At 47.2% G+C, this 27,890-nt stretch overlaps 1 protein-coding gene across 1 annotated transcript in view; it reads left to right on the forward strand.

Moving 5' to 3' along the window:
• The first annotated feature begins 1,108 nt into the window (after positions 1-1,108).
• Positions 1,109-27,890, forward strand: part of ABHD17C (abhydrolase domain containing 17C, depalmitoylase) — a 75,122-nt gene continuing 48,340 nt past the window's right edge. Inside the window, exon 1 of the mRNA XM_082256674.1 lies at positions 1,109-1,812. Coding sequence (XP_082112800.1) covers positions 1,250-1,812 — 563 coding nt within the window. The 5' untranslated portion in view covers positions 1,109-1,249. The remainder of the gene's footprint in view (positions 1,813-27,890) is intronic.

Here is a 27,890-nt window from a genome sequence, read left to right on the forward strand (position 1 = left end):
ATCGGACCCCTAACTGACATTTTTGACACTTTTGGGAGAACCAGTGACATTACTACAGTAATCAGTGCTAACAATATGCACTGTTGCTGTAATAATTACACTGGTAGGGAAGGGGCTAACACTGTGGGTGATCAAGGGGTTAAATGTGTACCTAGGGGTGTGTTTTTAACTGTATGGGGGTTGGTCTTTTGAAATGATCATAGAGACCTGTGATCCTATATAGAAGGATCACAGGCGCTCTGTGATCATTCCAGGGAGAAGAACGGTCGGCTGTGTTTACAACATCTGACCGTCCTTCTCTCTCAGCGGGGAGCGATTGCGGATGGCTGGCAGCAATCGGAGCCGCCTGACCCATGCATCGGAGTCCCCGCTGCTGAGTGGGGGGCGGGAGCACGCCGCTGGCGGGATGCGCTCGCTCCCTAGCTGCAGGTGGCGACAGAGGCGTAACTAGAACCTTCAGGGCCCTGATGCAAGAAACCATGAAGGGCCCCTCAGACCCCTGGCCAGGGCCCTTCCCTTCAAGCCCAGGGCTCTTCCCACTAATCCTGGGGCTCTTTGCACTTGTTGCATGGCCTTTTATTACGGTCCCGCAGCAGGATTCTTTCACAAGTTCTGCAGTGGGCCCCCTTCCTGCAATCTTGGGGCCTCCCCACAGTGGTGCAATGCCAGGGCCCGGTTGCAAGTGTGACCCTTGCGATCCTGGAAGTTCACCCACTGGTTTGCTACCGGGCCCCCTGGAGCATGGGGCCCGGTAGCGATTGCAACCCCTGCAACCCCTGTAGTTACGCCCCTGGGTGGCGACCAACGTAGGGCTACGTCAATTCGCGCAGGAGGGCCAGCTTGCCGCAGTATATCTACGACGGGTGGTCAGAAAGAGGTTAAAGGGTAACTCCACCTTCATAGGGAAAAAAAAATCAGCAAATAAAGAAAAAAACAATATAGCGTATACACTGCACTCCCTCTCCATCATTTTCCCAGCAGTGTTCTCTTTCCAGCACTCCCTACACTGGTACTCCCCATTTACCATCCCTCTGAGCTCTGCTCCCTCCCCCATAGGGTGCAGTACCGTCTCCGCCGTGCTAGGTGGCAGCACCTCCCTTCTCGCTCTGTCTCCCCTCGGCTGGTCTCCGTGGTTTCCCCGGAAGCAGGCAGTAGGCCGGGCGGGAGACCGATGTCCGGCTGTCAGGCCCGGTGTTAGTGACATTGCCGGGGGTGGCCGGGCTCCTGTGTCCCCTCTTCTTTCTCCCCAATGCCCGAGCAGGGTCCGAGGATGAACGGCTTCTCTCTGGGGGAGCTGTGTTGGCTCTTCTGCTGCCCGCCGTGCCCGAGCCGTATCGCCGCCAAGCTGGCCTTCCTCCCCCCGGAGCCCACCTACACGGTGCGGGAGACGGAGGTGGCGGCGGCGGGGGGAGGTCAGCAGGCGGAGGGTGAGGCGGCGGTGGTGGGGGGAGGAGGAGGAGAGGCGGCGGTGCCCCCCCCGTGTAGTTTGCACCTGACGGAGCGGGCGGACTGGCAGTATTCTCAGCGGGAGTTGGATGCGGTGGAGGTTTTCCGGTGGAGGACGGAGAGGGGGAGCTGCCTGGGCTGTATGTTCGTCCGCTGTGCCCCGGGGAGCCGCTATACTCTGCTCTTCTCACACGGGAACGCCGTGGATTTGGGACAGATGTGTTCCTTCTACATCGGCCTGGGCTCCCGCATCAACTGCAACGTCTTCTCCTATGACTACTCCGGCTATGGGGTGAGCTCCGGCCGGCCCAGCGAGAAGAACCTCTACGCCGACATCGAGGCCGCCTGGCATGCCCTCCGCACCCGGTGTGTATACAGGGGGGGATCCGGGGGGAGGGGGTGTATACAAGGGGGATCCAGACAGGGGGGACGGGGTGTATACAAGGGGGATCCAGGGGGAGGGGTGTATACAGGGGGAGGGGTGTATACAAGGGGGGGATCCAGGGGGGAGGGGTGCATACAAGGGGGGGATCCAGGGGGGAGGGGTGTATACAAGGGGGGGGACACAGGGGGAGGGGTGTATACAGGAGAGGGGGACAAGGTGGGATCCAGGGTGGGAGGGGTGTAAACAGGGGGGGGGGGGAGTATACACAGGACCAGGGGGGATTGTGTAAACAGGGTATGACCGAAACCAGGGCATGTATACTGGAGGGGAGGGGGGACCGAACCCGGAGCGTGAAAGCCGGAGGGGAGGGGAGACCGCACCCGGGGCGTGTATACCAGAGGAGGGGAGACCGAACCCGGGGCGTGTATACCTGAGGAGGAGGGGGGGACCTAACCCAGGGCGTGTATACCTGAGGAGGAGGGGGGGACCTAACCCAGGGCGTGTATACCTGAGGAGGAGGGGGGGACCGAACCCGGGGCGTGTATACCTGAGGAGGAGGGGGGGACCTAACCCAGGGCGTGTATACCTGAGGAGGAGGGGGGACCGAACCTGGGGCGTGTATGCCAGCGGAGGGGGGGAACCGAACTCGGGGCGTGTATACCGGAGGAAGGGGGGACCAAACCCGGGGCGTGTATACCTGAGGAGGAGGAGGGGGGACTGAACCCGGGGTGTGTATACCTGAGGAGGAGGGGGGACTGAACCCGGGGCGTGTATACCTGAGGAGGAGGGGGGACTGAACCCGGGGCGTGTATACCTGAGGAGGAGGGGGGACTGAACCCGGGGCGTGTATACCTGAGGAGGAGGGGGGACTGAACCCGGGGTGTGTATACCTGAGGAGGAGGGGGGACTGAACCCGGGGCGTGTATACCTGAGGAGGAGGGGGGACTGAACCCGGGGCGTGTATACCTGAGGAGGAGGAGGAGGGGGGGACCGAACCCGGGGCGTGAAAGCCGGAGGGGAGGGGGGACCGCACCCGGGGCGTGTATACCAGAGGAGGGGAGACCGAACCCGGGGCGTGTATACCTGAGGAGGAGGGGGGGACCTAACCCAGGGCGTGTATACCTGAGGAGGAGGGGGGGACCTAACCCAGGGCGTGTATACCTGAGGAGGAGGGGGGGACCGAACCCGGGGCGTGTATACCTGAGGAGGAGGGGGGGACCTAACCCAGGGCGTGTATACCTGAGGAGGAGGGGGGACCGAACCTGGGGCGTGTATGCCAGCGGAGGGGGGGAACCGAACTCGGGGCGTGTATACCGGAGGAAGGGGGGACCAAACCCGGGGCGTGTATACCTGAGGAGGAGGAGGGGGGACTGAACCCGGGGTGTGTATACCTGAGGAGGAGGGGGGACTGAACCCGGGGCGTGTATACCTGAGGAGGAGGGGGGACTGAACCCGGGGCGTGTATACCTGAGGAGGAGGGGGGACTGAACCCGGGGTGTGTATACCTGAGGAGGAGGGGGGACTGAACCCGGGGCGTGTATACCTGAGGAGGAGGGGGGACTGAACCCGGGGCGTGTATACCTGAGGAGGAGGGGGGACTGAACCCGGGGCGTGTATACCTGAGGAGGAGGGGGGACTGAACCCGGGGCGTGTATACCTGAGGAGGAGGAGGGGGGGACCGAACCCGGGGCGTGTATACCTGAGGAGGAGGAGGGGGGGACCGAACCCGGGGCGTGTATACCTGAGGAGGAGGAGGAGGGGGGGACCGAACCCGGGGCGTGTATACCTGAGGAGGAGGAGGAGGGGGGGACCGAACCCGGGGCGTGTATACCTGAGGAGGAGGAGGGGGGGACCAAACCCGGGGCGTGTATACCTGAGGAGGAGGGGGGGACCGAACCCGGGGCGTGTATATCTGAGGAGGAGGGGGGGACCGAACCCGGGGCGTGTATACCTGAGGCGGAGGGGGGGGGACCGAACCCGGGGCGTGTATACCTGAGAAGGAGGGGGGGACCGAACCCGGGGCGTGTATATCTGAGGAGGAGGGGGGGACCGAACCCGGGGCGTGTATACCTGAGGCGGAGGGGGGGGGACCGAACCCGGGGCGTGTATGCCGGCGGAGGGTGGGGACCGAACCTGGGGCGTGTATACCTGAGAAGGAGGGGGGACCGAACCTGGGGCGTGTATGCCGGCGGAGAGGGGGGAACCGAACCCGGGGCGTGTATACCGGAGGAAGGGGGGGAGCATACCCGAGGCGTGTATACGGAGGGGGTGGGGTCCGTACCTGGGGCATGTATACAGGGCATGACCAAAGCCGGGGGGTTGGATCGAACCAGACTCGGGGTGTGTATATAGAAGGGGACTGGACCCAGGGTGTATATACCGGGGGGGGGAACCGGTGTGTGTATATATGGGGGGGTTCTGTTATATAGAGGGAAGGGGGGTATACAGGGATTCTTGGGACCGGTGTATATGGGGGAGAACCTGAAGAGACTGGTGTGTATATATAGAGGGGGGACATGACTGTACCAGGGTGTGTATACAGGGGGAACCCAGTGTGTATATCGAAGGAAGGGGGCGTGGATCAGAGTGTATATAGATGAGGGGGGGGGACCTGATGGGAGAAGCACGTACTTAGAGGGGGGACCTGACAGTACCAGGGGGGCAGGGGTGCAGGGAGGGGCCCAGAGTATATATAGAAAATGGGGACTGGGCCCAGTGTGTAATGGGGGTGGGGGTAGAGTGTGATGTAGCTGTGCTTCCAGGGTGGCGCTGATCATTATGGTGTCATTTCCTGTTGCAGCTCTAAAGTGGAACTTCAATCTCTCAATCAACATTGACTGATTTTATTCCTTATGCTGCTGCTATTAGTAAATGGATAGTAACGGATGTCATATTTACTTGTTTTATACTTTTTTTTTTATACATTTCTTCAGTTACTTCCTGGTTTCCTTTCCTAGGCAAATGATGTCATACATCCCAGGAGACTTTGGGGGGGGGGGGGGGGCTTTTTCAGCTAAGCACGCCCTCCTGCCTTCATGCCTGGGCTAAGGGCAGATGGATTCCAAGCAGTAAAGGCTATGTGAGTCATCTGCCCTTACTCAAGATGACCACAGCTAGAAATACTAGAGGGTGTTTTTTTTTAAAGTGATTTCACTACAAAATAAAGCAAAGAGAGATGGATGGGGGAGTTTGCTTTGAATACTATAAAACAATTGAATGGTGTTTTTGTGGTGCTCGGATGCAGTGTAGATGAATAAAGCAAAATCCCCAAATTTGGGTCATCACCAGAACAGGAACAGAGGACATCTGCCAATGGGGATTCTAGTTGTGGTGACAACAAAGGATTTCCTCTCCTTGGAGGGATTTCCTTGCAGTTATGGGGCAGGAACTTGAAAGTGGAACTAAACCCAACTTCCACAGCAGCTGTGGAACTGTTCATTATTTCTGGAGATGAGTAAATTGTGAGTTTAAAAAAAAAAACAGTTGAGGCCTAAATCTGCTTTGTGATTTTTCTGTTGCTCTCAGTTATAGGTTCTGACGCCTTCAGATTATCTGTTGGCTTCATTACAATAAAGATGGATACACACTAGGGCTGGGCGATATGGCTGAAAACTGTATCACGATATCAGTGTTTCATATCGGTCGATATCGATATATATTGATATTTTTTATTACCCATTTAAAATAAGGACCCTAGGGTGAGAATGCAGGGCGGCGGGCATGGTGCAGGAGAATGCAGGGTACTGGCATGGTGCAGGAGAATGCAGGGTGACTGGCATGGTACAAGAGGATCCGGGGTTGTGGGCATACTACGGGAGATGCAGTGCTGTGGGCATGGTACAGGTAGACCATGCCACAGCACTGCATCCCTTGTAGTGTGCCCGCAGCCCTGCATAATGGCCATAATGGCAGGTAGTGAAGCTGTTTCACTTACCTGTTCCAGAGGCGCCTTTGTTTTAAAAATGGCGCCGCCCGGCGCCGATACGTCATTGCGCACCCGCCGCCACCGCTCGTGTAATTTCAGCTATTCTCGGCCTCTCCCGAGCGGCGGCGGCGCGTGCGCAATGACGTGTTGGCGCCGGGCGGCGCCATTTTTAAAAGTTTAAACCCGTCGGAGCGGACTTTTCGATTTATCGTTCAAGTTTTCTTATTGCTATCGAGCACGGGACTATCGCAATACCTATCGGTATCGTTTTATCGCCCAGCCCTAATACACACTATACAACTTTTATTGTTTTCCTTTAGCTTTACCTTCAGCTGTGTAGTGCAAGGGCCGGCCTGATTGCATACAAGTTAAGTGTTTAGGTCTGACCTCATATTATATGGTTTTGGTAAATCTAAAGGAAAAAATCTAAAGACAATTGTATAGCGTGTATGGCCCATAAGTGTCTCTTAGAGAAACAAATTGTTTTCATCAGTTTAATTTTAGTTTAGGTTTCTACATCTATTTATAGAGATTACAAGTGAACATTCAGGCTGGGTTCACGATTTTAATGGCATCCAATTTGCATGACATGAATGTGACCGGCTCTCAATGGAGCCGGTTCACAAATTTCTGGGGTGGCTGTGATGCGGTTTAGAAAAGAGTCCTGTGCATTTTTGGGTGCGAATTCAGGTTAAGTTTGCACCTGAAGCGGTGAACAGAAACTCACCGGACCCCGGACTGCAAACTGCAGCCAGTTTTATGAACCCAGGCTTTACTGTATGACGAAGGATTCTCAGAGCAGCACAGCTTAGCCAGAGGCTGCCTAGCTTTAAAGCGATTGTAAATTCTAAAACCTTTGTTTGCTTCTCCTCCCACAGTGCCCCCCCCCCCGCGTATACTTACCTCTCGATATCCATTGGTGTGCATGACAGCCTCAGCTCTCCCGGGACTCCCTCTCCTCATTGGCTGAGACAACAGTGGGAGCCATGCCTGGAGCGTGCTGGGCTATTGATCGCAATTCATCCAATATACGACCCCTCAGCGCTAAGGCCCAGGCACCGAGAGGCCGTGTGTGTGTGCGTGCTGCCGACGCCAAGGGTTTAAACCTTACAAATTCTCTTGTTTCCTAAAATTTGCTTAACGTGGTTGTAAAGGTTTAAGGTTTTTTACCTTCATGCATTCTCTGTGCTGAAGCTCCCCCAATACTTACCTGAGCCCCATCACGATCCAGCGATGTGCACTAGGGCCTGGACTCTCATTGGCTTCTGTCAAGCACAACCAGTAAGCCAATGATAGAAGGCGAGGGCGAGCCGCAGCTCTGTGTCTAAATGGACACCCAGAGCAGGAGGGTGCTTGCTGTGGGGGCAGGAGGGAGGGGCCAGGAGGGCGCCAGCAGGGGAACCAAAAAAAGGGGATAGGGGCCGTTCTGTGCAAACCGGCTACACAGAGCAGGTAAGTAATGTGTTTGTTATTATACAATAAATAAATAAATAAAATAAAATGCATTTTAATATCACTTTAATATTTAAAGCAGTAGTAAACTCTGCCCCTGGTCTGATCCTTCTCAATACAAATGTGGGCAGATTTCTGCGCTAAAGAAAAAAAGTAAAGAATATTGGTTTAAAAAGATTGTATATAGTGGAGGGAGTGAAAAGAAAAGGGAAGCTGCACACATGGATCTATAGAAAATCCTGCAGAATTGGTAATAATATATGTGTAACGCTTAACCCAAAAACGAACGAAATATTGGTATCTGTGAATATGTGACAAATAGTATCAAACAAATTAATTTATTTGTCACATATTCACAGATACCAATATTTTGTTTGTTTTTGGGTTAAGTGCTACACATATATTATTACCAGCTCCTTCTCAATGCAGGCAGTATGATAAAGCTTTCCATTACATTCTGCCCAATTATTGACCCTTTTGCATGTTTCTTAGGGCTCTTTCACACGGGCGTTCCGATCAGATCCGCCTGTCAGTCTTTTAGGTGGATCTGATCGGATGCCCATTCAGCCCTATGGAGCAGCGGATGTCAGCGGAGACATGTCCGCTGACACCCGCTGTCATCCGCATCCGATCCTGTCCGTGAAATCCGGACGGATGGAAACCCTATTTTCCATCCGTCCTGGGGATCGGATGAGAGTGGACAGGCGGTCCGCTCTCATCCAATCCCCCATAGAGAGCAGCAGGGGCTGTGACACCTCCCTCTCCGCACTGCAAGCGGAGACGGAGCTGTCATCTGCCAGCTCAGCGGGGATCGGAGGCCCTTACTGTTATTCTGCGTGTTTTTATTTTATTTTCTTCTTTCCTGGCAGAAGCCATGTTGGGTTCTGTCTTCCGAGTCAGCAGTGGTCTGGGCTTCGGCCCTTCTGCTTCTCCCAGCCATAATCTCCCACATGCCCAGTGATTTGTTTATTTTTTTCTAGCCAAGCCTTGTTTTTGTTCCGGATTACTATGGCAGCCCTGTCTGCCAATCTGTGTCATGCTATGCACTAAAGTTTACACCCCCTGGGACGTTGCAGTAAACTGGAAATTGTGAATGGGCCTGTACTCTTGCGGGATTGCAGAGCAGGTACTGCAGAGAGGACATGGCGGAGCCACGGTATAATACTGAATAGACTTACGGCATAAGTGTGCTGTGAACAGGTACCGCAGAGAGGACATGGCAGAGCTATGGCATAATACCGAATAGACTAACGGCATGATGAGCGTGCCGTGAACAGGGGACGTTATGCGCATGCGCATGCGCCAGTGACATCATAGAGGTGAACAGACGGATTGCAAGAAAGCTATCCAGGTCAGAAGAGATCTGGAGACAGTGATTTGTAGAGAATGTTTTTATTATTTATATGGGGAAAATTGATCAGGGAGCGTTTACTACCACTTTAAATTGTGGGATCAGATCTGTCTGTCTGTCTGACAGCTGTGATCTTTGATATGCTGCAGTCTTGAGACATTTTTTTTTTTCTTGCATTCTTTGTCAGTCTTCCAGTATACCTGTTTTGGGGTTGTTTCTGGTATTGTCACTAGTTGGACATATTTTGTGGTGTGAGCTGCTTTGGTCTTTGATCTGTGGTACAAATATCATTTTTACTGCTGGAACAGGCAGATGTGACCAGGATTACCAATGCTTTCACTTAGGTGGTGATTTGTGTATGTTGTGTTCATGTTGTGTGATATTTCTTTTTGCTGAATATGTCAAACAAATTGCATTTTGGTCTAAAGGGATTGTAAGGTATCTTTTTCTTTCTTTAAAAAAAAAAAAAAAAATTAACAAATATTTTGTTATACTTACCTCCTTTGTGCAGAGTGTCACGGATCCTCCTTCTCGGGTCCCTCTTCTATGCTCCTGGCTCCTCCCACCTGTTGAGTGCCCCCACAGCAAGCAGCTTGCTATAGGGACACCTGAGCCGAGTCACAACTCCGTGTCCATTCAGACACAGAGCCGTGACCTGCCCCTGCCTCCTCTCTCTTCTGATTGACTGACTTTGACAGCAGCAGGAGCCAATCGTGCCAATGAGGAGGGGAGTCTCAGGCAGCTGAGACACTCCTGCAACACTGCTGGATAGAGATGGGGCTCAGATAAGTATTAGGGGGGGCTGCTACACACAGGTTTTTTTATCTTAATGCATAGAATACATAAAAATAAACTTCTGTCTTTACAATCACTTTAAAGTGATGTATAGTCAAAGCTTGTTTAGCTGTACATCTCTCATGGATCACAGGAGTACAATTAGTTTTGCAGTCATGTGACCCGTTTTCAGCAGGGAGCGGCTGAAGTCCGCTCTCTGCTGGCCTCACAAAGTTGGTCCAGGCACCGCATCATCGCGACAATGGAAGTCGGGATCCGCCAGGTACCTGGACCGACCCTTGGCTCAGCCTGCCAGCGAGCCGCTGAGAATCTGAGTCGTTCACTCCCTGTGCCTCCACAGCCCAGCGATCCAGTGAGCGAGGAGGGGGAGAGCGGTGACTGACAGTCGGCAGCTCTCTGCTAGGGGAGCTGTCAGAACCGAGCGATTGGCTGTGTTTGATCGTTCGGTTCTCAGTGCAGAGGCGCCACCTAGGTAAGTATGTATCTGGGGAAAAAACAAAGCCATACTTCTTTTAATTTCTCCCAGCATTCAGCACTTTATTTAAAAAAAAAAAAAAAAAAAGGACAAAGGTTGACTTTGTAAAGATCTTCTTACACTAAATTCCCATGACTTTGCTTTGTGTGTCCCTTAGGTATGAGTAATTGTTTTAATGACGTTAATAGGATGTGCAAGCCTTTTCATGGAAGGAAGCACATTTATTGTATCCACATATCCATCATTGTGAATAAGAGGAGCATCCTGACCTACTGACCACATTTTACATCACAAAGAGGTCACAGGATGACCTACAACATATTGACTAGCAAAGGTGCCTCATATGCTGCTGTGTATTCTTTACTGCTGGTTATACTTTCCTGCTTCTGAGCCGACTTAACCACTTGACCTCTGAAAGGTTTACCCCCCCCTTATGACCAGGCCGTTTTTTGCGATATGGCACTGCGTTACCTTAACTGACAATTGCGCAGTCGTGCAACACTGTACCCAAATAAAATTTGTCTTTTTTTTCCCCCCCACAAATAGAGCTTTTTTTTTTGGGTGGTATTTAATCACCTCTGTGTGTGTTTATTTTTAGCGCTGTAAAAAAAAAAATCCCACAATTTAAAAAAAAAAATATTTAAACAATTACTTTTGCTGTAAGTCCCGGTTCACACTGAGGCGACCTGGTCGCCTCACAGGTCGCCTCACAGGTCGCCTCCCATAGGGAAGCTGCGGACCCGTTCTAATAGGAGCGACACAAGCTCCGACTTAGAAAAAGGGTCCGGAGCTTCTTTTGGGCGACCAGGAGCGACCGTCATAGACTTCAATGTTATGAAGTCCGTGGCGGCCGATCCGAGGTCGCGGCGCGAAGTAGCGTCGCTCGTATGTGAACGGGCACTAAAACACCTCTAATAAAAAAAAATATGAAATCGAATTTCTTCATCGATTTAGGCCAATATGTATTTTGTTACATATTTTTGGTAAAAATCCAAATAAGTGTGTATTGATTGGTGTGCGCAAAAGTTATAATGTCTACAAACTATGGGATATTTTTATTGAATTTTTATTTATTTTTTACTTTTAATTGCGGCAATCATTGACTTATAGCGGGACTGCGATATTGTGTCGGACAAATTGGACACTGACACTTTTGACACTTTTTGGGGACCAGTGACACTAATGGTGATCAGTTCTAAAAAAATATGCACTGTCACTGTACTAATGACACTGACCGGGAAGGGTGTTAACATCAGGGGTGATCAAAGAGTTGAATGTGTGCCTAGCCAGTGCTTGTGTACTGTGTGTGTGTGTGTGGGGGTGATTTAACTAGGGAAAGGCATTGATCCATGTCCCTGCTTTGCAGAAACACAAGATCAATGCTTTTCCTATTGACAGATCGGTGATCTGCCTCGTTTACATAGGCAGACCGCCGTTCTGTTTCTCTGCCTAATGATCGGCAGATGCCTGCAGACATTGAGTCCGTGGTACTGGCAGATCCGCTCCCGCTGTGTAAAATCAGTGTGAGCGGGTTGCTGGCAGCGAGCATGCAGGCCCCAGACCCGGAAGTAGAGGATCGCGTACTAGGTATTTAATCCTGCACAGGATAGCAGCCTTGCTGCCGTATATGTAAGTTATACGGTTGGCAAGCAGTTAAAGCGGCACTTGATGATATCCCTTTTCTCCAAAAATAATCTATGACACATCCACTACTTAATGGCTCTGTAATCTATTTTTTTTCATGACCTCCTTGTAATGTCATCTGTGAGCTCCCGAACCTCTTCTTTTCTCCCTCCATTTGGAGCAAGCAGTGCACGTTAGTTGGAGTCATGTACACCGCTCGGTGCACACTACACATCCCATAGTCTGTCTCAGGAGCAAGCATTAGAGCAGGGGTGTCAATTTTATCGCGGGCCGCATCAGCATTATGGTTGCCCTCAAAGGGCCGGTTATATCTGTTGGATTAGATGTCCAGAGCGCCCCCTTACACCCTTACATGGGATGTCAAGAACCCCCCACCATCCGATGTCAAGAGTCACCCACCCTTCCTTGCATCACAATGCATCCCCTTACCTTGTGCTGCTGCCAGTAAGAAGATGCAAGTGCTTCTGGGAACAAGTGCAGGGTCTGGAGGATAACCAGAGGAGGGCTGGAGTCTGCTGAATGCTGAGACCAGGGGGAGGCAAAGGCAAGGTGGTGTTGCAGCTGCACAGAGAGGTGCAGGATCTGCTGGAGGAGTTCTGCCCTTCTCTCTGCTGCAGGCTGCTGAGAAGGGGGCAAAGATGAGCCTTTTTGCAGCTGCACAGAGCAATGCAGGTTCTGGCAAAGGAGTTCTGTCCTCTCTGCTGCCCACTACAGAGACAAGGGGGTGCCGCAGCTGCAGGAGAGGTGCGAGGGCCACATGACATGGCCTGGGTGGGCCACATTCGGCCCACGGGCCTTATGTTTGACACCTGTGCATTAGAGAGTGGCTACATTCCTACATGGATGATGAACGTAGCCACCTTGTAACAGCAGCAAAAGCAGGAATTCGGAGGAGGCTGAAAGCAGTAGGTATTTTGTAAGTAAGGAAATCACGCTTGAAATTATTATTTTTTAAACCACAATTTAGTGTCACTTTAAGTCCATAGCTTTGTGTCCTTTCAGTTTACTGTAAATGTTTTATAGCTCCTTGTTTATATTTGCTGATGGTATCTGTCCTATAGCAGCTGTTAAACCTGTGCAGTGATAGCTGTATTGTCTGTGTCATCCGTGTTACACCTTCAATAATATGCAGGGATAGATAATTGCATGGATGGAAAACACCCACTGCACCTATCGCTAGTGATTCATAGAGAAATCTGACTCTGAGCAATGTCATCTGTTCAGCATTTATTGTACAGCAAGGTGATCTCCTGCAACTAAATCTAACTGTCTGCTGACTCGGTTTCCCCCATCCACACGTTTGAGGTAGGTGTGGGAATCCTCCTGTTGAGCTATTGTATTCTGACAGCGTTGCAGTCTATTGCCATCAGCAAAAATCCAACAGGGTGGTTTTACAGAAGTTGATCAGACAATATTGTCAGGATCCTTCTGAATGTGGTGCAGCGCTGCCCCATCTACAGATAGCGGCATTAGAATGCTACCGGCTGACTCTGGGTCACAGGTGAACAAAAGTGAATGTATTCCAGTGACTCAAAAGAGAAGTACAGCCAAAAAGGGTTTGGTCATACTTCTACTTTTCTATTCTACAATAATGGGAGGGGAAAGCATCACACGAGGCTCCCAAATATTTAAAAGAAAATATTTAGAGAGTAACTCCAATTTTGTTGAAAGAAAAAAAAAAAGCATTCCCCTCTGGGTGATCTCTGTACATTGCAAGGATTTTAACAAACTTACTTGCAGATTCCTACCTTTTGTTATTCTAAAGAAATAGCTGTTCCTCTGTGCCCATGTGCAGAGTCTAATGGGAGAGGTTTCCTAATTATCAATCAGATGCAGGGCTCTAATGAGGGAAGCTGCTGGGCCTGCATCCCTTTAGATGTGATTTCCTATTGGGAGTATCTCACCAAAAATGAAATTTGTTGCAGGGGATGCCAAAAATCTGACTTGTATCTTAGGTAGACTTCTGGGAAAATTGGTGAGCCAATCACACAAGCAGGAAATTATGTTTCTGGGGGTGTGGTCAGTATACATTCTGTGTACAGAACACCTCCAGGCGGCCATATTGCATTATATTTTCAGAAAATTAGAACAGCTGCAGATTGAAAAGGAAAGGTCATTTTTAATAACATTCTATTACAATATGATTTGTCGCAATTGTATATGCTATATTTTTTCTTTGATTGTAATTTTTTTTCCCATGAAAGTGGAGTAAATGTCAAAAAACACATATTCTTGCTTGGCTTGTTTAAAATTAGACAGACACGGATGATGGTCCACAATTTAGAGCAGTGGTCCTCAACTCCGGTCCTCAGGGCCCACTAACAGGCCAGATTTTAAGTATTACCTTGGGGAGATGCAGACTAGAATACTGCAATCACTGAGCAGCAAATGATATCGCCTGGGATGTATTTCAGTTATCTTGCAAACCTGGCCTGTTAGTGGGCCCTGTAGGCCAGGGTTGAGGACCACTGATTTAGAAGATATTGTGGACCAGAATCTTCAAATCACTGAAAATTTTTATTGAAATAGAAAGTAGCAGCAAACCGTCTACCTGATCTCAGACTATCCAGGGCATCCCGGTATCTCACTTTTGTCTCCAGTTCACACTCACTCCCTATGTATATATATCTGTAAACCAAAAATAATAGACAGACTGGGGGGAGAGTCAGGTTTTCTCCCAATTCTGTGCCATAGCTATCTTTGTTTCCTCTTCACTCAGCTCCAGCCCTGCCTGTACATAACACAGGGGGGAAGGGTTACTCTTCATATATGCCCAACATCACACTATATAGAAGACAGGAAGGAAGTTCTTTTGTGATTTTTGGCAATCCAGAAATCCTTTGTCAGTTTGGAACTAAGAGCTCCTTGTTGTGGGAAATCCTTGGTGCTGGGAATAGTATCGGCGTTGCACATGTGCTAGGAGGACTGACCTGGAATTTATTTTCATGAACACAAATGAATACTTTTTGAACGTCCAGATCTCGTAAATGTAATTGTTTATCATTTAAAACTGTATATGTGACTAGACCTGGCTTGGAGGCATTCTGTGTGTGACACACCGAGGAGCAGAACTTTAATTAGCTTTATGGTTCGCTTTGATGGGTAAACATTGCTTTAAAGCGGAGTTCCACCCTGGGACATTTTTTTTTAAATAAAAATAGCCCCGGGACAGTCAGGGCTAGTACATTCCACAATGGATAGCCTCTGAACTGCCCCGGGTTGCACTTACCTGCAAGAAGAAATACTTACCTTGAAAAAGTATTCTCCAGCGCTGCCATCTCAGGTGTGGGCAGCTTGAAGCCAGCGTGATCCTCTTCTGTGTCCTCTTACATCTTCGGTCCCACGATGCACTGCACCGGCCCCGCCGTCACTTCCGGTGCCGCAGCGTCATCCCTGCACAGCTTCTGGGCATGCCCAGAAGCTGTTTAGCAAGGTATGACGGCGCCTGCACCGGAACTGACGTCGGGGCCGGTGCAGGCGCATTGATTCCTGGGAGGGATGACGTTCAGCTCCCAGGAATCATTGCAAAGCCAGGAAGTGACGAATCGCCGTGGCCGCCGAGGGGAGGAAGTAAGGCAAGTATATTTTCTTCTAAAACAAGGTAAGTAAAAAAAAAAAAAAATTGCGATTATCCATTTGTTTTTCAGGTGACCCGGAGCAAGAAGATGGAGGTAAGTATCATTTTAGGGTGGAACTCCACTTTAAAGCCTCCCTTCCCCTCCTCCTAAATTGCACTTTTTTTGCTGGAGGAGGGGGCAGGCGAGTACTTTGTTTTGACAGGTAATTCCCTTTCCCTCCCTCCCTCCCTCCCTGCGGTCATCTGGGACAGGTCCCAATAGACTTCATGACCAATCCCAATGTGTAGCGCGATTTGCACATGCAGTGGGCAGCCAGGTGTGACAGCAGCGAGGGAAGGGATGGCTCGGATGGGTACATTTCTGGATCCTGGGAGAAGGAAGTGGATGTTTACTAAAAGTCAGCAGCTACAATTGTTGTAGCTTCTGATTTTCAATGAGCAAAAAATTGACTGGAGCTCCTCTTTGTGTTCACCTCTGCAGAAAAAAATTAAAAGTGAACTAACCCTTTACACCCTGCCCACCCAAACCCCCCTCCTGATCTCCATCGTACTTACCTCCGGGGATGTTGAGCTGTCAGTGCCCATGCAGCCGCTCTTCTCTTTCTCTGCGATGGAGAAGAGCGACGCTGATTTGTCAGCGCTGTCACAGATCCATCCTGGAGATGCAGCAAGAGGGAGAAGAGTGGGGATTTCAAATACCTGGACCGGTTACGTGGGCGCTAACAGCTCAACGTCTCCAGAGGTTTTTGGGGGGGGGCAGTTGGTATGGTGTTCTCCTTTTTATTTGCTAACACTTATGCCCCTTTCACACAGGCGGACCGTTCAGATCCACCTGTCCGTTTTTTGGCAGATCTCAACGGTCCCCCCCCCATGCATCTCTATGGGGCATCGAATGTCCGCTGACATCCGATCCATCAAATCTGGACAGATGGAAACCCTATTTTCCATCCGTCCAGCGGATAGGATCGGATGAGAACGGACAGACGATCCGTTCCCATCCGATTTCCCCAATAGAGATGCATGGGGACCTGACAGCTGTGTCTCCACACACAGCGCAGAGAACAGCTTTCATCCTCCTGCTCAGCGGGGGATCGGCGGATCGATCCCCCACTAAGATAAATGGACTCCTAGTGTGAAAGAGCCCTTAAAGGCAAAAGGCAGAGCAAACAAAATACATATACTAGAGCTTTTCTGCCTGCCAAAGGATCTTTCCATAGAGACAGATCTTGGCTTAAGTTCAGTTCTACTCACAGGTCTTGTCCCTCCCCCAGGCTGTGACTGGACAGTGAAAGGAGAAGCAGCAGACTGATGAGTTTATTGCTGCCGCTCTGCACTCTCCTCCTATCTGTGTAATCTTTGCACTGTAGTGCTAAATGGCTTCTGGTGCTGCTTCTGTTTCTTCATCTGAGCTCTGCTTCTGTTGGTTGAACTAGATGGACTTGTGTCTTTTTATTCAACCTGACTATGTAATGTGCTGCAGGTGCTTATCCTGTTTGCATTTAGAAATAAATCTAAAGATGTATTAATACAGAAATGCATTAATGTATGTGTAATATATCTGCCCAGGGTTCAGCTTTATTATTGATTGGATATCTAAGATTGAGCTGTGTAATGTGTTGGGATGAGCAAGTATTTGGTACATGTGAAGGGATGCTGAGGGAGGTGAGTTCCATGCAAGAGTGGAAAGACATGCCGTCTGTCTCCTGTCCCCCCCTCAGGACATTTCCTTGTGTTTAATTGTTCAGCTCGCAGCCACTGCTGTCCCCAGGGAAGTCCTATACTAGAGAAATAATGATTTAAGGGCCGCCAGATGCTGAACACACACTTTGCAAAACAAGTGACTGGGCTACTGAAACGTCCAGCGCCATCCTAATGTTTGAATGGAGAAAATGTTTATCTTTTTTGCGACACCCTTTCTTCTCTTGCTTATCCTAGTGACACAAAATTAGGGGAATAGTAGCGAACATGACACCAACAGCAATAAAAATAAACTAGAGCTGCACCGAATGGAAACTTTGTTACCAAAAATGCATAAAGCACTTTGCCGAAAATGTAATTTTTTTAAAAAATAGAAATTTTCTTATAATTGTATTCTACTTTTTATTTAATCTGAATTTGTCGGCCATTATCGCCATCTTTAGTGCAAGAAAATGCAAGCCCTTGTTCCTCACTGTAAATGCCATGAGCTAAGTGTGACACTGAAGACCGTAGCTGACTTCCCCCCCCCCCCCCCTATATCTGTGAAGGGGTAGTAGTGTTTCTGTACCTCCGCCTTTGGCGTGGAGCTTGCCCAGCACTGGCTTTGTGTTTCAGAGAAATATGCATTTACTAATAATGTTCTAAAATATTTCTGCAAGGATGCAGAGGGGAGCCTGTTTCTGATAAATTATCTAGAAGGAGAGGAATGAAATGTCATTTTTTGTTTCTTTACAATCTTTTTTTCTTCTTCCTTCCCGTTGTCTTGTCAAGTTACCTTTTGATAAAGGTATTTCATTCCGGTTTCCTTCCCCAACTTTCATTACATATGAATTTTTATTCAAGTCTTTTGATGCATATTCATTCTCTGTAGTAAAATTGGCATGTAAGGCATTGCTAAACTTGCGCTTTCTATTTTCTCTTTACAAATGTAAAATCTTCTGTCGACTTTTTGGGTCCTTTCACACGAAGGATCCGATCAGATCCTCCTGTCAGTTTTTTAGGCGGATCTGATTGGATCCTCCATGCATCCCTATGGGGCAGCGGATGTCATCGGAGAGATGTCCGCTGACACCCGCATCCGTTCAGGTCCATGAAATCCAGACGGATGGAAACCCTATTTTCCATCCGTTCAGGGGATCGGATGAGAATAGACAGGTGGTCCGCTCTCATCCGATTCCCCCATCGCGAGCAGCGGGGCTCTGACACCTCCCTCTCTGCACACAGTGCGGAGACGGAGCTGTCATCCGCCTGCTCAGCTGGGATCAGCGGATCGATCCCCGCTGAGCAGAGAACAGAGCTCATCGGAAGGCGGATCGTGTGAAAGGACACTAAGTGTTGGATTCGCTTCTCAGCCCATACAAGGTAATGAGAATGCATAAGCAGCTCAGTAGGTCATCAGCTGCTGGTCGAATGTATATGTCAATAGACTGCAAGGGTGGGTTCACACTGGAACACATGCTGTTTCTGCGTGGTCTGATTTTGCAGCCTATTGCAATGTGTAAAAAGTAGCGCATGCACTACTTGTACAGAATGTGTGTTGTACCATATAATTTGGTGCCAGCCAACACACTGCATGTGTGAGATGCATTTGGGGTGCCATTAGGAATGAATTTGCACCTGCACACACTTATAAGGGCAACACATTCACCTACGGTGCAGGGAACGCTCCTCTCCCACACTGTTTTTGTGTAAACTAGCCCTAAATGATTTCAAAGCATCACAAACTGATCTTAAAGAGGAGCTTCGGGCCCCCCCCCCCCCCAAAAAAAAAGTCAGCAGCTACAAATACTGTAAGTACTGATTTTTATTGTAAGGACACTTGCCTGTATAGGGATCCTGCGCTGTTCTTGCCCGGGCCGGTTCTACAATGGCTTTGGGGTCCTTTTTGCTGGTATCTTCCCTAAGGGAAACCACAAGGCTTCACAGCCAGCTTCCTACTACATGTGCGAGCTGCATTGCGCTTTGTTTATGGCCCTGCGGCCTATTCGGACCCATGATGTGTCCCAGAAAGCCGCGGGCGAAGAGGGGGTGGGGTGAACTTCCACTTGGGTCGCCTAGGTGATCCAGATGTCAAAACAAGGTACCCCCCCCCCCCCAAAAAAAAAAAAAAGTGGTTAGAGAAGTGGGGGAGGTGGCAAACCAGCAGAATGTCCTCTTGGGTGAAGTTCTGCTTTAAAGGATAATAATATAGCGAAACGTATACAATTGCAAAACAAGTCATATTGTAATTAAATGTTATTAAAAATTACCTTTTCTTTTCAAAGAGAGAAAATATAATGCAATATGGCTACCTGGAGTTCTGTACACAGAATGTATACTGACCACACCCCAGAAACATTTCCTGCTTGTGCGATTGGCTCACCGATTTTTCCCAGACGTCTGCCTAAGATACATTAGCTAGATTTCAGACATCCCCTGGAAAAAAAGTCATTTTTGGTGAGAGAACTCCCAATAGGAAAACATCTAAAGGGATGCAGGCCCAGCAGATTTCTTCATTAGTGTTCTGCAGCTGCACAGCTGATAGATAATTATGAAACCACTCCCATTTGACCCACTCAGCACAGAGGAACAAATAATAATTTCTTCAGAATAACAAAAAGTAGGAATCTGCAACAAAGGTTGTTATCCTTGCAATGTACTAATCGTTAAAAAAAAAATCACGATCTCGATTCACCCCCCACAATTTAAAACAGCATGTTCTCGATTCTTAGAGCTGGTCTCTGTTCACTCGCAGCTGTCAGAAAAAAAAAAAAAGAGCCCCAGATGTTTATCAACATTAATGCTGCTAAGATAACTATAAACACAATGCTTTACAATGTATCTTTTCCTTCTTTTAGATCAAAGGAATGAACTTCCGTCTAAGTGAGGGCAGTTTAACCTCTTAAAGCGGAGTTCCACCCTAATTTTATACTTACCTCCATCTTCTCGCTCCGGGTCACCTGAAAAAGAAATGGATAATCGCATTTTTTTTACTTCGTATAGAAGAAAATATACTTACCTTACTTCCTTCTTCCTCCCCTCGGCGGCCACGGCCCATCGTCACTTCCTGGCTTTGCAATGATTCCTGGGAGCTGAACGTCATCGCTCCCAGGAATCATTGCGCCTGCACCGGCCCAGACGTCAGTTCCAGGGAGCACCGGAAGTGACGGCGGGGCCGGCGCAGTGCATCGTGGGACCGAAGAAGACGGAAGAGGATGCAGAAGAGGATTGCGCTGGCTTCAAGCTGCCCACACCTGAGATGGCAGCGCTGGAGAATACTTTTTTAAGGTAAGTATTTCTTCTTGCAGGTAAGTGCAACCCGGGACAGTTCAGAGGCTAGCCATTGTGGAATGCACTAGCCCTGACTGTCCCGGGGGTATTTTTATTAAAAAAAACTATTTCCAGGGTGGAACTCCGCTTTAAAGACTAGGCCTATTTCTGACAATTGCTGTTTACAAGTTAAAATCAGTATTTTTTGCTAGAAAATGACTGAGCCCCCAAACATTTTATATATATATATATATATATATATATATATATATATATATATATATATATATATATATATAATTAGCAGAGACCCTGGAGAATAAAATGGCAATTGTTGCAGTCTTTTATGTCACACTGTATTTACACAGAAGCCTGTGAAACACAGTTTTTGAAGGAAAAAATACACTTTAATGAATTTTACAAAATTAAACAGTAAAGTTAGCCAAATTTTTTGGTATAATGTAAAAGATGTTACTCCGAGAATCGTGATCTTTATTCAAAGCCAAAAAATCGTGATTTTTATTTTAGCCAGAATTGTGCAGCTCTACAATGTACAGAGATCACCCAGAGGAGAATGTTGTTGTTTTTTTTTTTCTCAACAAAAGTGGAGTTACGCTTTAAATGCAGCACACCTGAAATCGGTCTGCATTTGCCAAATTCACACAGTAAAAACGGGGGGCCAAGTCGTAGTTTTACTGCTCACCTAAAAGAGACCGCGCAGCCTCATCTGGGTTGTGCACATGCTGCAAATTTTGTAGCACAATTGGGCCTTATTGCAGCAAATTTTTCCCAAATGTTGATTCTTTTTACCCCTCTGCTGTGAATAATGTAAATATAGCCGAATATTAAAAGAGCCATTTATTCCAAACTGCACCTTGAGGAAAAGTCAGAAGTACATATCTGTGTATTGTTCTATGTAACTTGTGATTATTCATGTGTCGGACTCAAGGAGTCATCTTTGGCGGGATGGCATCACTTCTATGCATGTGCAGTTCAGTCACCCCAGGACACAGGATCTGTTCCGGAATGTAAACTGAGTTGCACGTATCAAGGTTTTGCCCAGTGCAACTCCATCTCTCTCAGCAAAACATAAGTAACCTGGGCAGTTTACTTTTGTTCATCTCCAAGAAAGATGTAGTCGGCAACTCCAGAATCCCATGAAAATCTTTATTAGCTACATAAAAGTGGAGTTTAAAAATAGCTGATGCGTTTCGGCATACTTTTGTTCAACTTTGATTTCTCTAGTTTCCAAATTTTCCAGTATTGCTCATAATAACCAAACAAACTTGGTGCCGGAGACCTAAAGGATCATTATTGCTATGGAAAGCAAACACTTCCCCCCCCCCCCCCCCCCCCTACAGACACTTGGATGTCAGTATTTTAGGCGGTGCGTGCAAGAGGCTCTTCTCTCATCTATCTTGTTAAATGAGAAAATGACACGTCTGCTAAATCAAAGAAAGGTGACAGATCAGTTCTGAGGAGTGATATAGAGACCGTAGAAAAATATTCACATTTCGTTTTTATTCTTTTGAAAGATACTTGTGTGAAATGTTGTGTTTTTTCATTTAATAAATTGTTTTGTAAGGCCCCATTTACAATTTGTTTCCTAAACGTGCAACAGAATGCAAAGTAAAAACATGTTCTGAGAACCCGCTGTAAACGCACAATATGCTTGCGGCGTTATTATTTAATGACACTCCTTAATTGCGACTAGTAGATGCATGTTTTGATGCACTGCAAATGTGCCACAATGCATGCTGGAAAACCGCGTGACACTTCACGTCAGCAAAGGTGAAGGAGTTTTTTTGGGCACTTTTGTAATGCATAAGGTAGCCCAGTCAAGTGAATGGACTGCCCCATGCGTGATGCGTCGCAACACAAAAAACAACCTGTGAGTGGGGAACGCGCGTTTCTACTATGCAAAGTGGGGATGGGGCCTTCATGTTTGAGAGAAAATACACAGTAGGTACACAATGCAGTGCTTGAAAAAAAACAAAAACCTTTCAAACAGAGATGCACTGAAATTTTGGTGGCTGAAAATGATGTTATTGGCATTTTGCCGCTAAAGAAAAAGGCGCCAAAAACGATTTTGCTGCGATTTCATCACAATTTACTGTGTTTATGGCTTTTTTCATAGGTCATGTGACTCAAAAACCATGTATAGAAAATAAAATCGCTTATCCAAAACCGCTTCAAAATCATAACACTGGTGTGTTATTCGTGCTGCATTTTCCATTTATTTCAGCGAGGAGGTGCAGATTTGCTGCTTTTTTTTTTTTTTTTTAAGTGACCAAAAATGCAGCATTTTTAATGCCACAAAGGAAGCGCAACGGACCAGTGTGAAGACATACATAGAATTTTAAAGGAATGCATTTTTCTTGAGCTTTTCTTGCACTAAAGGTGCGGATAATGTCTGACAATTCATTTAAATTCATGATATTAAAAAGTCAAATATAATACAATTTATATATATAACTGTCAGTTTCGGTTTTGGCTCCAAAATATCCGTTCAGTGCACCTCCTACTTTCAAAAGTCTGGGACTCCTTTTGAAGTTACATTTTTTTGTTTGACTCTCATATTGTGGTTGTCTTTGGTAAAATGAATGCAAATGCAACATTTTTTGTTTAGTTTTTGGATAGTAAAGACGGCTTGGACCCTCTGTTAAGTTTTTTTATTACTGTTTTCTTTCACTGCTGGGGAGAATCCCCTTCTTTGCTGTGCTGATTGTTGTCATTAAAGAATTCCGAGTATGGATATTATATATGTAGTTACGTTGGTCCAGCTTTGACCAATGTAACTATGTATTTACTAGACATGTGCAATTCTTTTCATTAATGCCCCGTACACACGTACCGATTGTCGGCCGTAAATATTCGGCCGACGACCGTTCGGCCGATTGTAGGCTTGTTAGTATGCTTCCGACAGCGCATTTTCGGCCGAACAGAATCTGTCGTGCAAGCATTCAAGTTTTTGTTGGCCAACACCAGAACGTCCGATTGTTCGCCAGTCAGTACAGATTTCGGCCGACAGACAGCAGATTAGCAAGACTGGGCATGCTCAGAAAAGAAAAGACAAGGAAAGTTAACCATCACATGACATCACTTCTGCAGTCGGCTGTTGTTGGCCGACAAAATTCGTGTGCAGTCTTTTGCCGTTTTCAACAGACACGACAGCCGTGGACAAAAGACGGCCGATCGTTCGGCCGACGATCAGTACATGTGTACGGGGCTTAAGAATCAAAATTTGGATGAAATTTTCGTTATTCGGATGTATCTGAATCACAAAAGTAACAATTTTCAGCAAATCCGAAGTCAGTTTATAACTAAAACAAAATCATTCATATTCATTTGTTTTTTTTCGAATGACATGATGCGATAGTTGGGACCTTTTTATAAAAGAGGTTGTAAACCCGATTTTTTTTTCACCCTGAAAGAAAAACATAATGAGCTAGTATGCATCGCATACTAGCTCATTATGAAATACTTACCTTAGAACGAGCCCCCGCCGTGCCGCCCGCTTACCTCTGACGGGCGACATGTTCAGTCACCCGTCTTCCAGGATCGCGGCATCCGGCCATATGATTGGCCAGAGCCGCGGTGACGTCACTCCCGCACACGCACGTGGGAGCCGACGGTCACGGGGCTCTGAAGGAACGGCACCAGGAACGGTTCCTTCAGAGCGCATGCGCCAGTGACGTCACTGGCTGCTTGTAAGGTAATTATCTCCTAAACGGTACATGTTTAGGAGATATTTACAGTACCTATAGGTAAGCCTTATCATAGGCTTACCTATAGGTACAACTTGCAGAGGAGGGATTACTTCCTCTTTAATGTTTGATGCATCCGAAATGATGTAACAGACAACCTGTGTTCAGAATGCAGCAGGACAGCCTCTCGGCACAGGACTAGGAATATAGTGGGAATCACTGGAGTAGTGGTGTTTACTACAGTGATTTCCCGGTATGTTATACAGTATACATAATTACATTGGTTCGGCAAGTTAATAAGTAATATATCCATACCTGAAATTCATCTTTTACCAGTCTGATCAATCTGTTAAAGGAGGAATAGTGAAGCACAGTCAGTGTAGTCCTATAAAGCATGAAGCATCAGTTGCTTTTTATAATAAGCAAATGTAAGTGTCCCTTGATACGCCACTTCATTTAAGTGATATTAAAGCCTTTTCTTTTTTTTTTTCTTAGCACCGAGGGAACGCAAATATGCGGCCTCGGCTTCAGGGGGATGTAGCCAGGGGGGGGGGGGGGGGTTATGCCTGCAGCTAGAGGCATCACCCTGGTACTGTTTTTTAGAGCCAACGGTCAGCTTTCTTGTAATGATAACCGATGTGGCTGAGCAGCAGCTCAGCTGTCATTACAAGGAGCGGGAGGGGATGTTTAAATTCCTTGTGACAGCAATAAAAGTGATCAAAAAAATTGCATTTGAAAGGCCGCTGTGCAAAAATCATGTGACATAAAATATTGCAACGATCGCCATTTTATGCTTTAGGGCAAGGGTCTTCAAACTTTGGCCTTCCAGCTGTTCAGGAACTACAATTCCCATCATGCCAAGTCATGTCTGTGAATGTCAGAACGTCACCGCCTTATGGGATGTGTAGTTCCGCAAAAGCTGGAGGGCCGTAGTTTGAGGATCCCTGCTTTAGGGTCTCTGCTAAAAAAAAATATGATGTTTGGGGGTTCTAAGTAATTTTCTAGCAAAAAATACTGATTTTAACTTGTAAGCAACACAGAAAAAGACTTCCGCTCCAAGGGGTTATACTTACCTGCTCAGTGTAATGGTTTTGCACAGAGCAGCCTTGATCCTCCTATTCTTGGGTCCCCTGCTAGCTCTCCTGGTTTAACCCCCCCAGCAAATTGCCCCCTGTAGCAAGCCACTTGCTATGAGGGTTCTCATGCATGTTCCCTCCCGAGCCCTGCTTTGAATTTGAATGGCCATAAGAAGCACACAGCATGGTAAAGCCCTGCCCCCTCCTCACTTGACAGCAGCGGGAGCCAATGAGGGGGGAGAGAGCCTCTTCTCTCCCACACATATTGCTGGATCGGGTTCAGGTATGCATTTGGGGGGGCGGCATGCAGAAGGTGTGTATTTTTTTTTTTTTTTTGCTACCGTACCGTGTAGAATGCAAAAAGGTACAAAACCTGGCTTTACAAACACTTCAAGCCAGTCTCATTATGTGTTTCTAAGACCCCGTTCAGACAGGGGCGACACGACTTGATGGGGCGACCTGTGAAGTCGCGGTGTGACTTGCACGGACTTCATATCATTGAAGTCAATGCAAGTCGCTCCAGGTCGCCCTAAGGTAGCTCAGGACTCTTTTTCTAAGTCGGAGCGACTTGTCGCTCCTATTAGAACGGGTCCTGTGCTAATCAATGGCAAGCGACCCACCGCGACTTGTCAGGCGACCAAGTCGCGCTAGTGTGAATGAGGACTAAAGGACGATTTGATCTTTGTTGATAACCATCCTATAGCATCCTTGCATACCATGAGGCTGAGGATTGTTCTGGATATGAAGTTGGACTTAGGTTCAGGTAATATTGCGATGTGAGTAGTAGAGGAATGTGTTGGTGTGATGGAAGTCCGGGAACAGGCAGTCTGGCACTGTTGGCTGTGTGTGTTACAGATACAGGGCAGGTAAGGTGAGAGGAGCAGACAAGGCTCCAGGCTCATTTCGCTCTCCAACTGTGTCCTAAGTAGCTGCCCATCGGGGTATGTGCTAATAACATTTCATGGCTTGTTAGTCGCTTGGGTAGCCTAAGGCGCCTATGAAATCCTAAGGAGCAGCGAGGACACGGAGATTTCTATTTCTTGAAACATTTACTTAGTGTGTTTGTGTAGTGATCCTAACTACCTTCTTTCTTCATCTCTCGCCCTGTCGCATAGAATTACGGGGGCCCAAGAAATTGCTTTCCTTCCTCGTGTTTTTAATTTAGGAGTTCTTCATTGTTATGTGCTTTGTGTCCTTAGATGTTTTCTACTCTTCTTCTGTCTCGGTGTTGTGAGAAATGATTCTTGTGCTCAGGAAGGTGGCAGCACTTGAAACCATTATGTTTAACCCCTCTGCAGGAGCAATTCTACATGTTTGTATCTCCAGTACTGCACTGCAGTCCCATCAAACTATAACATATTGTTCTCTCTTCATTATAAACATATGTACAGTGGATTACCCAGAGGGGATTTAGAATCCTGCATAGTCCCTTATGACTCGGTTGGACGTAATGACATGAAATATCACTTTCCATAGATATCTGCAAGCTTCTGTTATTAATCCCTTACCCTTCTAGAACAGTCCTAAATCTGTTTTCTGATTGTAGCTTTTTTCAAGGATTTCATTTATGCTATTTTAAATTATCGTCCGCTCTAGGCTGCCTGCAGTGAGTGTGGTCTCTGCTCTTTTATTACATCCCTACAGCTAGCTGCCTTTCTGTATAGCTCTACTCCTAGCTACATTTTACTGCAAATCTCCTGCTGGCTGCATTTTACTGCAAATCTCCTGCTGGCTGCATTTTACTGCAAATCTCCTGCTGGCTGCATTTTACTGCAAATTACTAGAGCAGGCTGCATTTTACTTCAAATTACTAGAGCTGGCTGCATTTTACTTCAAATTACTAGAGCTGGCTGCATTTTACTGCAAATTACTAGAGCTGGCTGCATTTTACTGCAAATTACTAGAGCTGGCTGCATTTTACTGCAAATTACTAGAGCTGGCTGCATTTTACTGCAAATTACTAGAGCTGGCTGCATTTTACTGCAAATTACTAGAGCTGGCTGCATTTTACTGCAAATTACTAGAGCTGGCTGCATTTTACTGCAAATTACTAGAGCTGGCTGCATTTTACTGCAAATTACTAGAGCTGGCTGCATTTCACTGCAAATCTCCTGCTGGCTGAATTTCACTGCAAATCTCCTGCTGGCTGCATTTCACTGCAAATCTCCTGCTGGCTGCATTTCACTGCAAATCTCCTGCAGCCAGCATTTTACTGCAAATCTCCTGCAGCCAGCATTTTACTGCAAATCTCCTGCAGCCAGCATTTTACTGCAAATCTCCTGCAGCCAGCATTTTACTGCAAATCTCCTGCAGCCAGCATTTTCCTGCAAATCTCCTGTAGCTGGCTGCATTTTCCTGCAAATCTACTACAGCTGGCTTTTTTATGTATAACAAAGCTGCTTTTTCATTTTTAGTGCATTTTATTTAGCTGAGCTAAATTCATAAAGTGTTGGTTAAAGTACTTTGACAACGTTACATTTTCATTGTGTGATATATTAGGCCTTGCATTCATCATTTGAAATTTCATTAAAGACTATGAGGAATAAGTTGTCATCGCTGCAATCATAATAACGTGCCTACAAGCTTTGCCAAGTCTGCATAGTTTATTCCCATTACAGGAGTCCCGTGATGCTGAGAATTAACGTGCCCCTGGGTTCCTTTTGTTTAGTAGATTTCCACAGAACATATCTATGAAGCTTTGTAAGTGTTACGGCTTATAGAATTGTCAAGTGGCTTCAAGCTTCTCATGACTAACCCGGAGTGACATCAGCCTGTTCTGATGACATCCTTGTTTTTGTCTTGAGTTAATGATTGCTGTAATTGGGTTTATTGATCGGGCACAGCTACAATTGCCATATTTCCCTTTTGTGGGTATTGACTGAGAAATACTGAAATCAGCTGACCAAATATTACTCTTGGAATATTTTCCCATTGGAATGTGCTGTTTTTCTTCAGATACACTCATGACGCATACAGGCTTTGAGTCAGCTTTCCATCTAATCTTATATTGTGTAACATTTGCTTTCAGAATAGGTACCTGACCTGCCTTTGATGCAAGGAGCGCTTAAAGAGGAGCTCCAGGCTCCTTCAGAAACAAATCCTTTAGCTGC

Source organism: Pelophylax lessonae (assembly GCF_965119305.1).
Source record: "Pelophylax lessonae genome assembly, chromosome: 4".
In the NCBI taxonomy this organism is placed as follows: domain Eukaryota; kingdom Metazoa; phylum Chordata; class Amphibia; order Anura; family Ranidae; genus Pelophylax; species Pelophylax lessonae.